Source organism: Neoarius graeffei, chromosome 6 (genome assembly GCF_027579695.1).
Source record: "Neoarius graeffei isolate fNeoGra1 chromosome 6, fNeoGra1.pri, whole genome shotgun sequence".
Lineage (NCBI taxonomy): Eukaryota > Metazoa > Chordata > Actinopteri > Siluriformes > Ariidae > Neoarius > Neoarius graeffei.
This window is the reverse complement of record NC_083574.1, coordinates 47578825-47594047: the sequence shown is the minus strand read 5'-3', so window position 1 is coordinate 47594047 and position 15223 is coordinate 47578825. Positions and strand designations below refer to the sequence as shown.

The 15223-nt window shown below is 41.2% G+C and overlaps 1 protein-coding gene across 1 annotated transcript in view; it reads left to right on the top strand.

The window, feature by feature from the left end:
- The window catches only part of btbd11b (BTB (POZ) domain containing 11b), a 175929-nt gene extending 160886 nt beyond the window's left edge, over nucleotides 1-15043 (top strand). The window contains exons 10-17 of the mRNA XM_060923745.1: nucleotides 1492-1712; nucleotides 5249-5427; nucleotides 6346-6451; nucleotides 6779-6881; nucleotides 8779-8860; nucleotides 10137-10205; nucleotides 10322-10435; nucleotides 13046-15043. Of these exons, the coding sequence (XP_060779728.1) occupies nucleotides 1492-1712; nucleotides 5249-5427; nucleotides 6346-6451; nucleotides 6779-6881; nucleotides 8779-8860; nucleotides 10137-10205; nucleotides 10322-10435; nucleotides 13046-13255 (1084 nt within the window). The 3' untranslated portion in view covers nucleotides 13256-15043. The remainder of the gene's footprint in view (nucleotides 1-1491; nucleotides 1713-5248; nucleotides 5428-6345; nucleotides 6452-6778; nucleotides 6882-8778; nucleotides 8861-10136; nucleotides 10206-10321; nucleotides 10436-13045) is intronic.
- The last annotated feature ends 180 nt before the right edge of the window (nucleotides 15044-15223 follow it).

Genomic DNA, 15223 nt, shown 5'->3' with positions numbered 1-15223 from the left:
GGGCCAAGGCTCATTTAAAATGGACTGTGGCAAAGTGGAAAACTGTTCTGTGGTCAGACGAATCAAAATTTGAAGTTCTTTATGGAAATCAGGGACGCCATGTCATTCGGACTAAAGAGGAGAAGAATGACCCAAGTTGTTATCAGCGCTCAGTTCAGAAGCCTGCATCTCTGATGGTATGGGGTTGCATTAGTGCGTGTGGCATGGGCGGCTTACACATCTGGAAAGACACCATCAATGCTGAAAGGTATATCCAGGTTCTAGAGCAACATATGCTCCCATCCAGACGACGTCTCTTTCAGGGAAGACCTTGCATTTTCCAACATGACAATGTCAAACCACATACTGCATCAATTACAGCATCATGGCTGCGTAGAAGAAGGGTCCGGGTACTGAACTGGCCAGCCTGCAGTCCAGATCTTTCACCCATAGAAAACATTTGGCGCATCATAAAACAGAAGATACAACAAAAAAGACCTAAGACAGTTGAGCAACTAGAATCCTACATTAGACAAGAATGGGTTAACATTCCTATCCCTAAACTTGAGCAACTTGTCTCCTCAGTCCCCAGACGTTTACAGACTGTTGTAAAGAGAAAAGGGGATGTCTCACAGTGGGAAACATGGCCTTGTCCCAACTTTTTTGAGATGTGTTGTTGTCATGAAATTTAAAATCACCTAATTTTTCTCTTTAAATGATACATTTTCTCAGTTTAAACATTTGAAATGTTTAAACATTTGAAATGTCTATGCTCTATTCTGAATAAAATATGGAATTTTGAAACTTCCACATCATTGCATTCTGTTTTTATTTACAATTCGTACTTTGTTCCAACTTTTTTGGAATCGGGGTTGTAGATACAACAGTAACTCACCAATTTCTCAGCTAAACTAGCTAACGCTTGTAAAATATTGGACGACGTGAACATTTTGTAGGAAAATGGCCAGATAATTCACGGTATCCCAAAAGTCTCTATACATAGGAGAAATTAACGCCTTTTAGCTAAATATCTTCCAAAACATTTTATACTAAGTTTATATTATTTTTTTTTCAGATACCCTTTAAGAATGTCTTGACAAAAGAACAACATACTGAAATCATGGCACATTCAAAGTGCAATTACATGCCTAACACCAGATGTGTTAACCCGAGTTCTTCATGAGTGGGAGAAACGACGCCATGGGCAGTTACAAAGAAATTAGATTAGATCAGATAAAACTTTATTGATCCTTTTGGGAGGGTTCCCTCAGGGAAATTAAGATTCATGTAAATGGTAACCATGTAGAGGATGTTTTGTAAATATAGTTACTTTTGCTCAAAAAAGGATTAATTTTCCCTACATATGGAGACTTTTGGGACACCCAGTATTATTGGAGAGCCAAATAAGCCAGCTAGCAAACTTATTTAAATGATTTGGACGTCAACTTCTGAAGCTTAACAGCACATGAAATGAATTATAGATTATCTCCTCCCTTTGCCTGTGTGGTTCAGGAATGTGTTCCGTCGGCTACTGTCCCAGGCTGAGAAGGGAAAAGGGGATGTATTGTCCCTGGAGGAGATCTTGGCTGAGGGGACGGAGGCAGGCGAGCGGAATTCGTTGCAGATGGAAGCAGCACGCACTGGGAAGGCCAAACTCAGAGCTCTGAAAGAAGCCATGTATCACAGCTCGGAGCATGGCCACGTGGACATCACACTGGACATACGCAGCTTAGGTTAGTATTAGGATCTCAGGCCCAAATCCTTCCTCCATCAAATTTATTTGATGACCCCTGTGAAACAGTATCACAAGGAATGGACAAAAGTACTTCCAAATGTGTTGTGATAGAAAATACAAAATATGCCAGGTGTGAATGTGAAGAAATAAGCTACACAATACTGCAAGTGAAAATGTATCAAGATAAAATACACATTTTTTGCATATTCAGAAACATTATTCAGTGAGATATGCATAAGATCAGTAGTGTCCCTTCAGCTGATAAGGGTAATGTTAGCATATTGGTGGATGTTAGCTAATGCTAACTGTATGTAGGTATCATCTCATGAAGGTTCAATTGCACTCTGTTTGGTGTCGAAAATATTGCCACAAACATTGACCTGCTGTTATATTTTTCTCCTGTGTTATATAGCTACAAGATCATGAGCAGTGCTGCTGCAGCTTTGCCTACTAGCTACTGTAGCATCCAGTTTACTTGCAAGTTAAAAGTATGACACATAATTGGTGACATTGATGATTATGTGAGGGACGGCATGGTGGTGTAGTGGTTAGCACTGTCGCCTCACAGCGAGAAGGTCCTGGGTTCGCGGCTGGCGAGGGCCTTTCTGTGTGGAGTTTCGGTTAGCACTGTCGCCTCACAGCGAGAAGGTCCTGGGTTCGCGGCTGGCGAGGGCCTTTCTGTGTGGAGTTTCCCCCACAGTTCTCCCCGTGTCTGTGTGGGTTTCCTCCACAGTCCAAAGACATGCAGGTTAGGCTAATTGGTGGCTCTAAATTGACCGTAGGTGTGAGTGTGAATGGTTGTTTGTCTCTGTGTCAGCCCTGCGATGACCTGGTGACTTGTCCAGGGTGTACCCCATCTCTCGCCCATAGTCAGCTGGGATAGGCTCCAGCTTGCCTGCGACCCTGTAGAACAGGATAAAGCGGCTACAGATAATGGGTGGATGGATGGATGATTATGTGAAGCATTTTAAGCATTTATTAAATGTCCAGTGACAACAGTTTGTTTGTTTGTTTGTTTTGCAACATGCTGGATAGAAACAAGTCAGTAAACAAGTCAGCTTTGCCTACTAGCTAGCATCCAGTTTACTTGCTAGTTAAAAGTATGACAAATAATTGGTGACATTGATAATTAGGGCGGCATGGTGGTGTAGTGGTTAGCGCTGTCGCCTCACAGCAAGAAGGTCCGGGTTCGAGTCCTGTGGCCGGCGAGGGCCTTTCTGTGCAGAGTTTGCATGTTGTCCGGGTGCTCCGGTTTCCCCCACAGTCCAAAGACATGCAGGTTAGGTTAACTGGTGACTCTAAATTGACCGTGAGTGTGAATGGTTGTCTGTGTCTATGTGTCAGCCCTGTGATGACCTGGCGACTTGTCCAGGGTGTACCCCGCCTTTCACCCGTAGTCAGCTGGGATAGGCTCCAGCTTGCCTGCAACCCTGTAGAAGGATAAAGCGGCTAGAGATAATGAGACATTGATGATTATGTGAAGCATTTTAAGCATTTATTAAACGTCCAGTAACAACAGTTCATTTGTTTGGCAACCTGCTGGATAGAAACAAGTCAGTAAACACATTGCTAAGACTGCATTTCCTCCCTGATGAGTCACTGAAGCATTTGTTAGCACTGCAGCACTGCTCATGAACTGTTCACAAACAGAAGGTGCCTTTGATGAATCTTTGATGCTCCAGAGAATTTCTAGCCACAGAGTAGATCAACAACCTGTACTTGCTCTAAAATGCGGCAGAATCAGATTACCCAATGCCACTGTATAAAAGTAAATACAGAACACAAGAGCATTTTGCAGAAGTCACATACCTAGTCTTGCTATGACTATAAATACAAATTATAAAATTGGCACAGTGGATAGTGTTGCTACCTCACAGCTCCAGTGTTCCTGGTTCGACCCTGAACTTGGGTTACTGTTTATGCAGAGTTTCACAAGTTCTCCCTGTGTCTGTGTGGGTTTCCTCCCACCTCCTAAAAACATGTTAAGTGGATTGCCTATGTTAAATTGCCCCTAGGTGTGAATAAGTTTCTGAATCCAGGGCGTGCTCCCAAAAAGTATTCCTGGGATCCACTGTAACCCTGATCACGATAAAGCAGTTACTGACAATAAATGAATGTTACATTAAATGGAATTTAGCATCCAGAGCAACACACCAAGAGCAGCCTGGGGAGCAGGTGCCTTGTTCAGGGGCACTTCATCCATTTCTGCTGGTCCAAGGAATCAAACCAGTGACCTTTTGGTCCCAAAGCTGCTTCTCTAACCATTAGACTATGGTTTTCCCATATATAGCAAATAAGAAATCTTGTTCTTCATCTTCAAGTGCTACTAAAGATGGACAATACAGGGCAAAGACAGTCAAAAGCCTTCCCGTGTCAGAACCTGGTCTTTCCAGGCAGTCTCTCGTCCCAGTACTAAGCAGGCCCTTAGAGCACATCAGGTAGCGCCGAGCTCTGCTTCTATAGCCCTCGGCTTCTCACCTACAGTATACAGCTAGGGTTACAAGCAGGGCTTTGAACCGGTTCAAGGAACGAAAACCGGGAACTTTTTCTATTTCACATGGAACAGAAACGAAACCAGAAACTTTATTATTTTTTATGTTCCGGAACAGAAACGCTTATTAAAAATAATGGTAACCGGTTAATACCGGTTTTTATTTCGTTCCTCAAAGTTTCCGTAGCCTACAAATAAAAAAGTCATTCTTCTCCTGCGCAAGTTTCTATGACCCGCTGGGGTTCACTTCCTGTGTGACGTTCGCTGACTGAATGGAGAGAGCGGGAGGGTGGACTACTATCACGTCTCCACATCTTAAATAAGAGGTAAATATTGCAGTCTATCGTTATTCAAAAACGTCAATTTCAAACACGATATCAATATATTTGTCCACGTTAATGAGAGGCTCGCGAACATTAAATGACGTTAACATAGGGCCTGACTAGCCTTTGGTAACACACTAAACGAATTATCTTTCATTTTTGGCACTTTTTCTGTTTGTGTAGATGGGAAGACATACTGAGAATCCAAATCGCCAACATTTGAAATAATAATTGTTTTGAATTATTTCTTGTCTTATTTAATGAAGGTTGTAATAGAATTAGCCTACATTTGGCTTAAGCTGGATGAGACAGACATAATTTTATAGCCATTTGTTAAACAGCTGACAGGGAACGTAATTTTTTTGTTCTAACCGGTTCGGGAACGTCTATTTAATGGTGGAACCCAAAACCGGAAACGTTAAAATTCCGTTTCTGTTCGGAACGAACCAATAGGAAAAAAATTCTGGTTCAAAGCCCTGGTTACAAGTCCTCTGGTAACCACAAGAGTCTGACTCCCCACTCACGTCTGTATTGCAGTAGGTACCATTTTTATGATGGTCTTTGGTATGACCCAACTGTGAGTAGAACTCACAATCTCCCAATCGAGAGGCGGACACGCTAACCACTAGGCCAACTCGCGGTCCACAAAGATAGTGTTCGGTACATAATCACTGTGATGAGATGTTAAACATGGACTTTGTGTGTGTGTGTTTGTGTCAGGAGTACCATGGACGCTGCACACCTGGCTGGAATCTTTGCGCACGTGTTTCTTGCAGCACAGGCGGCCGTTGATCCAGGGCCTGCTGAAGGAGTTCAGCTGCATCGAGGAGGAGGAGTACACTGAGGAGCTCATCACACACGGCCTGCCTCTAATGTTCCAGATCCTCCGTGCCAGCAAGGTCTGCAAGAACCTGCACCATCACACACACACACTCATCCCACTCAGTCCACTCTGCCTACACACAGCATTCTGAATCTTTACCACACATTTCTTATTACTTGCTGATAGGGACAGTAATGTAGCCTGTGATCTGCTGAATGTTTTAAACAGGGAGATTTGCTTGGAAGCAGAACTGTGTTATGTAATAGTGTGGGCTTTGCTTTGACTCTGGTGGAAAGGTTCAGTTTCATACCTGCTCACAGTGCATTCTTCCTGTGTGTATAGGAGAAGTGAGAGATTCCACTTCAGTCTGACATGCCAATCAGCCTAACCGCCTGAACAAATCACCTGCTGTCATGCCAGCCCTGTACTGCATGTGTGCACTCAGTTGTGTGTTTGAGTGTGCACTGCTGGGTGTGTGTGTGTGCATCCGGCAGAGGTGATCTATTGGAAATCCTGTCTTAGTTCTGCAGTGAGAACTGGTTGTACCTGGGTTCTCATACATATAACACGCAAACATATACAGTATGTCTAAAAAGCATTCATATCCCCGAAACACAGAGAGATAGAGATGCCATGGAGGAAGAAGGAGACATAGAGAAAGATGTGTAAAAGAAAACAGCAATGCAGGGAGGGTGAAAGAACTGTCATGTTGATGACTAGCTCCTCAAAGTTGCACTCATCAAACGACAAGGAGAGAGCAAATAATTCAGCTGAGGATTTAGTCTACCCGTTTTCCACCCACCCGGACAAAGGAGAGCTAGAAGAGGCATAGCACAGATGAAAATAACATTAAACTCTCCTCTGATTTGCATCCACAAAATTCATGCATCGCCGCCCCTGCAGCACTTCTGTTGCAACATCAGTGAAGCATGTGGGCACTTGTGGCCATTACTTGTGGTGCCTGTCATGTTTATTATGTTAATTTATTTTGTAGAATGAAGTGATCAGTCAGCAGTTGGCAGTGATCTTCACTCAATGCTACGGACCCTACCCTGTTCCTAAACTCACCGAGATCAAGAAGAAACAGACCTCCAGACTGGGTGTGTGTTACCATAATTTATGAATAATTTATACAGTCATATATTCACTTATTTACTGTATATTTTGGTTTTACTGAGCCGAGTGAGGTGGTTACAGTAAAGTTATCAATGTTTCTCTTGTATAGCTACAGCAAACACGTTCATGATGTTTTTCTTCTCTTTTGTTTGGAGACATCACAGCTCTCAAATTACAGTCATCTCTGTCATATAAGGCCTCCTCTGCCATCTAGTGTACAGTCTCTTTTCAGCATTGCTTTTGTTTGTTTTTCCATGTTCATGCTATGTCAGCGAACCTGGCGGTTTATTCATGTTGCCTGTGTTTGTCAGATCCCCACTTCCTGAACAATAAGGAGATGTCAGATGTGACATTCCTGGTGGAAGGAAAACCGTTCTATGCTCATAAAGTTCTGCTCTTTACTGCCTCCAACAGGTGAGCCCATGCACGTCACGTCACTTCACTGCACCGCACTCAAACCTTTACAGACTTCCCTCAGCTAGTTAGTGATCTATGGTATGATGAGCATGATGGTGTTAATTATGGTATTAGCATGAAAGGTGATGCTTTAGAACTAGCTGGACAGATTAAAGATGAAAATCACTGCTGCATTGCCTTTCATCTTTAATTTGAAGTGAAGCAAGGGTTAAATCCCACTGGTGTCACTGTCAGCTGGAAGTCAAACGACATTGTAGGTAATGCTCTTTGACTTCACACTTCATTGCACTTGTAATGAAAAGTTTAAACAAATTGAAAAAAAAATCAGAATTTCAAATAAATCTTGGACGCCACTGAGATCACATGTTAATATGCAAGCCATTCAGGATGGATTTGTGCTGACATTCTGAATCCAGAACAACCCCGGTCAGGGTTTATTTTATGATAATGACTGGCTTGCTGTATATTGTCCTGCTTATTACATGGCTACTTGTGAAAGAAATTAATAATTTGCTGCAAAATATTGATTTAAAAATGATTTTATCGCTTCTGCTAATGATGTGGTTCATAGCCACTGTCTGTTATTCATAGCAATGGTCTGTTCTACAGAAATAACAGACTGTAGAATAGCATAATTGACCAATCAGAATTGAGTATTGAGTTATACCTGCTGCATTACACTCCCAAGCCTCCGTATGCAGGAAACACAAACCAAAGTGAAACTGGACCGGGGAAGTTACTGTAAATCTGACATGACAATAAATGTGCGTGCAACCCAAAATGGTCCATTTTCCAGGCAGAAAGCCTTCAAAATATACATGATGTTTCAGCTACGTCTAAAGTGTATTTTTGGACCAGAATCACACTACTTTTACTATGGATTTGCAAAACAGCTATAGGTAATTTAATTTGATGCCTCACTGATTGGTTGGTACCATGCCAAATTCATTTTTGGCACTGTGCCAGTTATGTCAGAATATTCATCACTGATGCTCTGTTTCTAACATGAGACCAACTTTAACCTGTACAAAATGTTACCAACAAAGCTAGAACTGTTGTTGATACAAGAGAGTCAGTCATAAAAAGTGTTTTTATTCTTTCTAACCTCTGAACATGCAGTGTTGAAAACATGGAGACAAGGACTCAGAATCAGTCAGTACATGTACAATGAATGGACGCTGTCAAGTGTTGACTCATTTCTGGTCCTGGACAGTAACTACACGGTAGTCATTTAAAATGAGTCCATGTCTCAAGCCCTCTAGAACCAGCCTCAGTCCAACAGAGTCATGGATGATGTTAAAAGAAAGTGGTAAATGTATCCCGTAGGGGTGCTTTTGAGGTAATTATTCATTGATAGTTACTGGATCAGCGAAAGCGATGCAAAATATCGCAAGCTATATAAATGTCGCACCGGGTGGCACGGTGGCGTAGTGGTTAGCGCTGTCGCCTCACAGCAAGAAGGTCCGGGTTTGAGCCCCGTGGCCGGCGAGGGCCTTTCTGTGCGGAGTTTGCATGTTCTCCCCGTGTCCGCGTGGGTTTCCTCCGGGTGCTCCGGTTTCCCCCACAGTCCAAAGGCATGCAGGTTAGGTTAACTGGTGACTCTAAATTGACCGTGAGTGTGAATGGTTGTCTGTGTCTATGTGTCAGCCCTGTGATGACCTGGCGACTTGTCCAGGGTGTACCCCGCCTTTCGCCCGTAGTCAGCTGGGATAGGCTCCGGCTTGCCTGCGACCCTGTAGAACAGGATAAAGCGGCTAGAGATAATGAGATGAGATGAGATGTCGCACCATGGGGATTTTTGGGGATATATGTACATATATAAATTTCAGTATATGTAATTTTTTATACACAAAATATATTTCCTTGACACTGTATCTGTTTGTCTTTCATAAAGGTTTAAATCTCTACTAGCGAACAGGCCAGCATCAGAGAACACCTGCATTGAAATTAGCAATGTGAAGTATAATGTGTTCCAGGTTTGTGGATTCTGCATAGACAATTATAAACTACAGTGATCTACTGAATCTCTATCCACCATATCTGTAGTATATGTATGATTACCATGAGAAATAATTTTGACACATTTTCCTAGACTGAGCAAAGAACAGAAAACCTCCTCAAGACTCACTTACCGTATGCATGCATGTCGAGCAGCCATTGTTTAATTACACCAGTAAATGTCTCAAGAATGCAGATAAATATAATATGAATTCAAAACATCAGCTATTACAATCTAACGATAAGTCTTAGGCAGTGGCAGACATGAAAATACACACAGTACCAGTCAAAAGTTTGGATACACCTTCTATTTCTTTATTTTTATGAATTAAAAGACACTTCATGTCTTAAAGTAATGATGGATGTCATTTCTCTTTACTCAGTTGAGCGGTTCTTGACCTAATGTGGATTACTACAGTTGTGGAATAGGGCTATTTACTGTATTTTTATGATTTATTATTTACACTTTGATTTCAAACGCATTAAGAAGGCAGGAAATTGCACTAATTAACTTTTGACGAGGCATGCCTATTAATTGAAAAGCATTCCAGGTCACTACCTCATGAAGCTGGTTAAGATAATGCCAGTAATGTGCAAAGCGTCATCAAGGTAAACGGTGGCTGCTTTGAAAAATATGAAACATATTTTGCTTTTGTTAACACTTTTTTGTTACCACATAATCCCATATATGTTCCATAAGTTATTTCATAGTTTTGATGTCTTCAGTATTGTTCTACAGTGTAGAAAATAGTCAACATACAGAAAAACCTATGAATGAGTGGGTGTATCCAAACTTTTGAATGATATTGTACGTATTTTTGTGCATTTTTATTCAAACTTGCAGCACTATACCACTAAAGTAAAAAAGTAATGTGCTTTCTGGAGTGTTTTGTGATGTTCTTGAGCCATCAGACCCACACATACTGTATATTGTACATTGGTTATTTATAATCACAGCTTCTTCTCTATGAAAGGATGTATTCTCCAGATTTAGAGCTTAATGTACAAACACTGTTCAACAAATTATTAAAGAGTTATATAAAATTAAGTATTTTGCCTAAATATTTGTTGACTGCATAAATAATGATCTTTATACTTCCACTGTAAATGAATTTTGAGTGTATACTTTTTTCTCAGTACAGAATATTGAATTACCTGCCCGTGGTAATCACACATACAGTGTGTGTAAATAGTGTAAAGGCTATCATGATGCCGTTGACCTCAAAGTGACATTAATTATGCATTTTCTTAAAGCTGGTGATGCAGTACCTGTACTATGGTGGAACAGATGCACTACACATCAGGAACACTGAGGTTATGGATGTAAGTCCTGTTAATTTCTTCATGCATCATTACACTTGTAAAAATGCGTGCATAAAGAATCGTTATCAGCAGATGATCCATGTGATGTCATGCTAATAGACTTTCTCGTCCATCAGCTGTTGTCTGCGGCTAAGTTTTTCCAGCTGGAGGCACTACAGAGGCACTGCGAGATCATCTGCTCCAAGAATATCAACACCGAGACCTGTGTAGAGATCTACAACCATGCTAAAGTATAGCAAATAAATTCTTTCCACAAACTTCTGTTTTTACTGACTCATTGCTGCCAGGGCCGTATTCAGATTTGGCGAAAGGTTATGCCAGTATTTACGTGGGCAAAGTTATGCATTTTCAGGGATGGTTAAGACTCATTTTTTTGGACTTCCCATTCTGATTATGTAAATTACCTGCATGTAGTTCAAACCTCCGTAATTGAAAGCACATTAAAAAAAAGGAAAAAGAAAATAGAGTAATATATAAAGGATATTACATGGTAGCGCGGAGATATGAAATATATCTTCGAGTGATGAACATATTCAACCACATTAATATTTTTCAACACGAGAAGATAAACTTCATATCTTCGCATCACCGTCTAATATTCTTTTTATTATATAGACACACCCACAAAAAATATGCAAGTTAATCAAAAGAATTTTAAGATTTAACTGGTTTGCTATTTTGACAACGCGCATCTAGTCAGCAGGAAAACATTGGGAGTGATGTCATTAAAATTAAGATATTGGAAAATATGTCACTCAGATTCGTGATGTATTTCGTATGAAAAATGCAAGTTTTTCAACATGAGAAGATAAACTTCATATCTTCAAGCCAACGTGTGATGTTATTTTTATTATATAGACACATTCACAAACAAAAAGCAACCAAACTTATCAAAACAATTCATCAATTTCCTCATGAGTGACATGTAGAGATACATGTCACAGTTTTGATTCTCCGTGTCCCGGATGTAGCTCATAGGAAAAAATACAAGTGGCATATTTCCCAGTATGTATATATCATTATATTACATATATGGACATGAGTGTTTTACTGGAAAAATGTGCTTCAATTTACACCATATGGCCAAAAGTATGTGGACACTTGGCCATTGTACCCGTATATGACTCATCCCCAAAAGTGTTGCCACAAAGTTGGAAGCACACAATTGTCTAGAATATCTTTGTATGTTGTAGCTTTACAGGAACTAAGAGGCCCAAACCTGTTCCAGCATGACAGTGCCCCTGTGCACAAAGCAAAGGCCATGAAGACATGGTTTGCCAAGGTTGGAGTGGAAGAAGTTGAGTGGCCTGCACAGAGCCCTGACCTCAACCCCACTGAACACTTTTGGGATGAAATGGACTGCAGACTGTGTCCCAGGCCTCTTCCCTTGACATCAGCACCTGAGCTCACTAATGCTCTTGCAGCTGAATTGGCACAAATCTCTACAGCCACGCTCCAAAATCTAGTGGGAAGCCTTCCTAGAAAAGTCAAGGTTATTATAACAGCAATGGGAGAATTAAATCTGGAATGGGATGTTCAATAAGCACATATTGGTGTGATGGTCAGGTGTCCACAAACCTTTGGCCATATAGATGACTTGCAACCACGTGGTCAAAATGTGCTGCGTCATGAGCATCCGCCATGATGGTGGATACACAAAGCAACTAGGATGGCAGCTGCTGAAAGCGTGTCTGTAAACAATGCTGAATTTTCTCAGTATTACCACGATTTGAACAGTCGAGCGAAGATTCGATACAAACAGAAGATAGATTTTTGTGGTTTTGACCCATATTATTTTAAAAAGTCAGACTTTTCTGAAGATAAGAGACTTCTACCGACCATCGAGTGCCCAGATATCGCGTCCTGTCTGGTTTGGCTGCCAAAGAATCAAGTCTGACCTTGGATGAAACACAGCCCATTTTCTGAGTGGGTGCCCAGTTTGGATTGTTTCTATCGTATAATTTTGCTGATGCTCCTAGAAGCGAAATGGTAATACATGTGTTAAAATTATAACAACGACCGAGTGAACCACAACTAGAGAGCACTCATTTTATAGCAAAATTCTAGCAACACGAAATAAAATTCTTCCATGATATTATCGAGAAAGCTTTTGAGTCTCACCTGAGATAAAATGATTACTGCAGACACGAGCTGTTTTGGTTTTAGCCTCTGTTAGATCGGCCCTGCCGATGTTGTTCAGCCGTGCTCGTCTCCTCTCCGTACTAAGCCTCAGAGTTTCCTTGCCCTCCTTCTGAATCACAGACAGAATTGTAAAAAATCAGAACATGCCACGGTCACGAGTACTGTTGTGACCACAACCATATACAGCACAAAGATATGGCATAGCTAGAAGAACACTTAAAGCAGTGGAAAAACAAAGAGAGTTGCATACACCTGACTATGTTTTGTATGGAATGTCGCTTGACCCCGCGTTTGTATCTTCACCAACATGGCCGACATCCGGGTTTCCATTTTGCTTTGACGTCACTTGCAAGTTAAGCATAACATGACAATTTCAGCTTCCCCTGTCATTATTTTCAGTTTAAAGAGTACGCTAACTGAAGACTCCTCTCCTATGCTTGCTGCTCACTTTCATATAATTCATAATTTTATCCCTAGAATAAAATTGTCTCTGAATAAGAAAATACTTGGACTTAAATCATCCAATACTATTAATACTGACATATTAATGCATTTAATAATAACTTCTGAATAGTGCTTAAGTCTGTAGTTGTGTCTGAGGTCTGAATACTAATGTACACAATTTCTCTAGTAAGTCCTGACTACACGTGCATAATTCAACTCTGCATATGGTCCTAATTTTGTTGTTTTCTTATTAGTTCCTGGACGCACCAGAGCTCTTGTCCTACATCGAGGGCTACTTCCTGAAGAACATGGTGGTGTTGATTGAACTGGAGCCATTCAAGCAGCTTGTCTATGACACCCCAGTGGAGAGCACATGCCATGACGTGCTGCATGCCCTGGAGAGGACTCTGGCCACCCGAATTCACTCCATCCACTTGTCATCATCCAAAGGATCTATAGTTTGAGACTGTCACAATTGCTGCACTGAAACATTTGAAGCTCATGTGCATTTTGTCCAGTGCTGTATAGCAGGGTAGGTTAAGTGTGCGTTCTGTTTGTTAGTATAGCAGTATGTGATACGTGCACTGGCTAAATCAGCAGCCATATTCAGTCATCTAATGGAGAAAATGTTAACAGGAGCTCAGCAGGTGGTAAATTGCTTCCTGTTAGTATCCATTAGACAAGCAGCATCACTGATTTTTGCCATTACGTTTCTCATTTTAGATCTGTTCGCCGAGACATCATGCAGTTCAATACATATTTTCAAATTACAACCCCGATTCCAAAAAAGTTGGGACAAAGTACAAATTGTAAAGAAAAACGTAATGGAATGATGTGGAAGTTTCAAAACTCCATATTTTATTCAGAATAGAACATAGATGACATATCAAATGTTTAAACTGAGAAAATGTATCATTTAAAGAGAAAAATTAGGTGACTTTAAATTTCATGACAACAACACATCTCAAAAAAGTTGAGACAAGGCCATGTTTACCACTGTGAGACATCCCCTTTTCTCTTTACAACAGTCTGTAAACGTCTGGGGACTGAGGAGACAAGTTGCTCAAGTTTAGGGATAGGAATGTTAACCCATTCTTGTCTAATGTAGGATTCTAGTTGCTCAGCTGTCTTAGGTCTTTTTTGTCGTATCTTCCGTTTTATGATGCGCCAAATGTTTTCTATGGGTGAAAGATCTGGACTGCAGGCTGGCCAGTTCAGTACCCGGACCCTTCTTCTACGCAGCCATGATGCTGTAATTGATGCAGTATGTGGTTTGGCATTGCCATGTTGGAAAATGCAAGGTCTTCCATGAAAGAGACGTCGTCTGCATGGGAGCATATGTTGCTCTAGAACCTGGATATACCTTTTGGCATTGATTGTGTCTTTCCAGATGTGTAAGCTGCCCATGCCACACACACTAATGCAACCCCATACCATCAGAGATGCAGGCTTCTGAACTGAGCGCTGATAACAACTTGGGTTGTCCTTCTCCTCTTTAGTCCGAATGACACGGCGTCCCTGATTTCCATAAAGAACTTCAAATTTTGATTCGTCTGACCACAGAACAGTTTTCCACAGTCCATTTTAAATGAGACTTGGCCCAGAGAAGACGTCTGCGCTTCTGGATCATGTTTAGATACGGCTTCTTCTTTGAACTATAGAGTTTTAGCTGGCAACGGCGGATGGCACGGTGAATTGTGTTCACAGATAATGTTCTCTGGAAGTATTCCTGAGCCCATTTTGTGATTTCCAATACAGAAGCATGCCTGTATGTGATGCAGTGCCGTCTAAGGGCCCGAAGATCACGGGCACCCAGTATGGTTTTCCGGCCTTGACCCTTACGCACAGAAATTCTTCCAGATTCTCTGAATCTTTTTTTTTTTAAAGATTTTTTTGGGCTTTTTTCACCATTATTATTGGATAGGACAGTGTAGAGCCAGGAAATGAGCGGGAGAGAGAGACGGGGAGGGATCAGGAAATGACCTCGGGCTGGAATCGAACCCGGGTCCCCGGATTTATGGTATGGCACCTTATCCACCTGAGCCACGACGCCCCCAGATTCTCTGAATCTTTTGATGATATTATGCACTGTAGATGATGATATGTTCAAACTCTTTGCAATTTTACACTGTCGAACTCCTTTCTGATATTGCTCCACTATTTGTCGGCGCAGAATTAGGGGGATTGGTGATCCTCTTCCCATCTTTACTTCTGAGAGCCGCTGCCACTCCAAGATGCTCTTTTTATACCCAGTCATGTTAATGACCTATTGCCAATTGACCTAATGAGTTGCAATTTGGTCCTCCAGCTGTTCCTTTTTTGTACCTTTAACTTTTCCAGCCTCTTATTGCCCCTGTCCCAACTTTTTTGAGATGTGTTGCTGTCATGAAATTTCAAATGAGCCAATATTTGGCATAAAATTTCAAAATGTC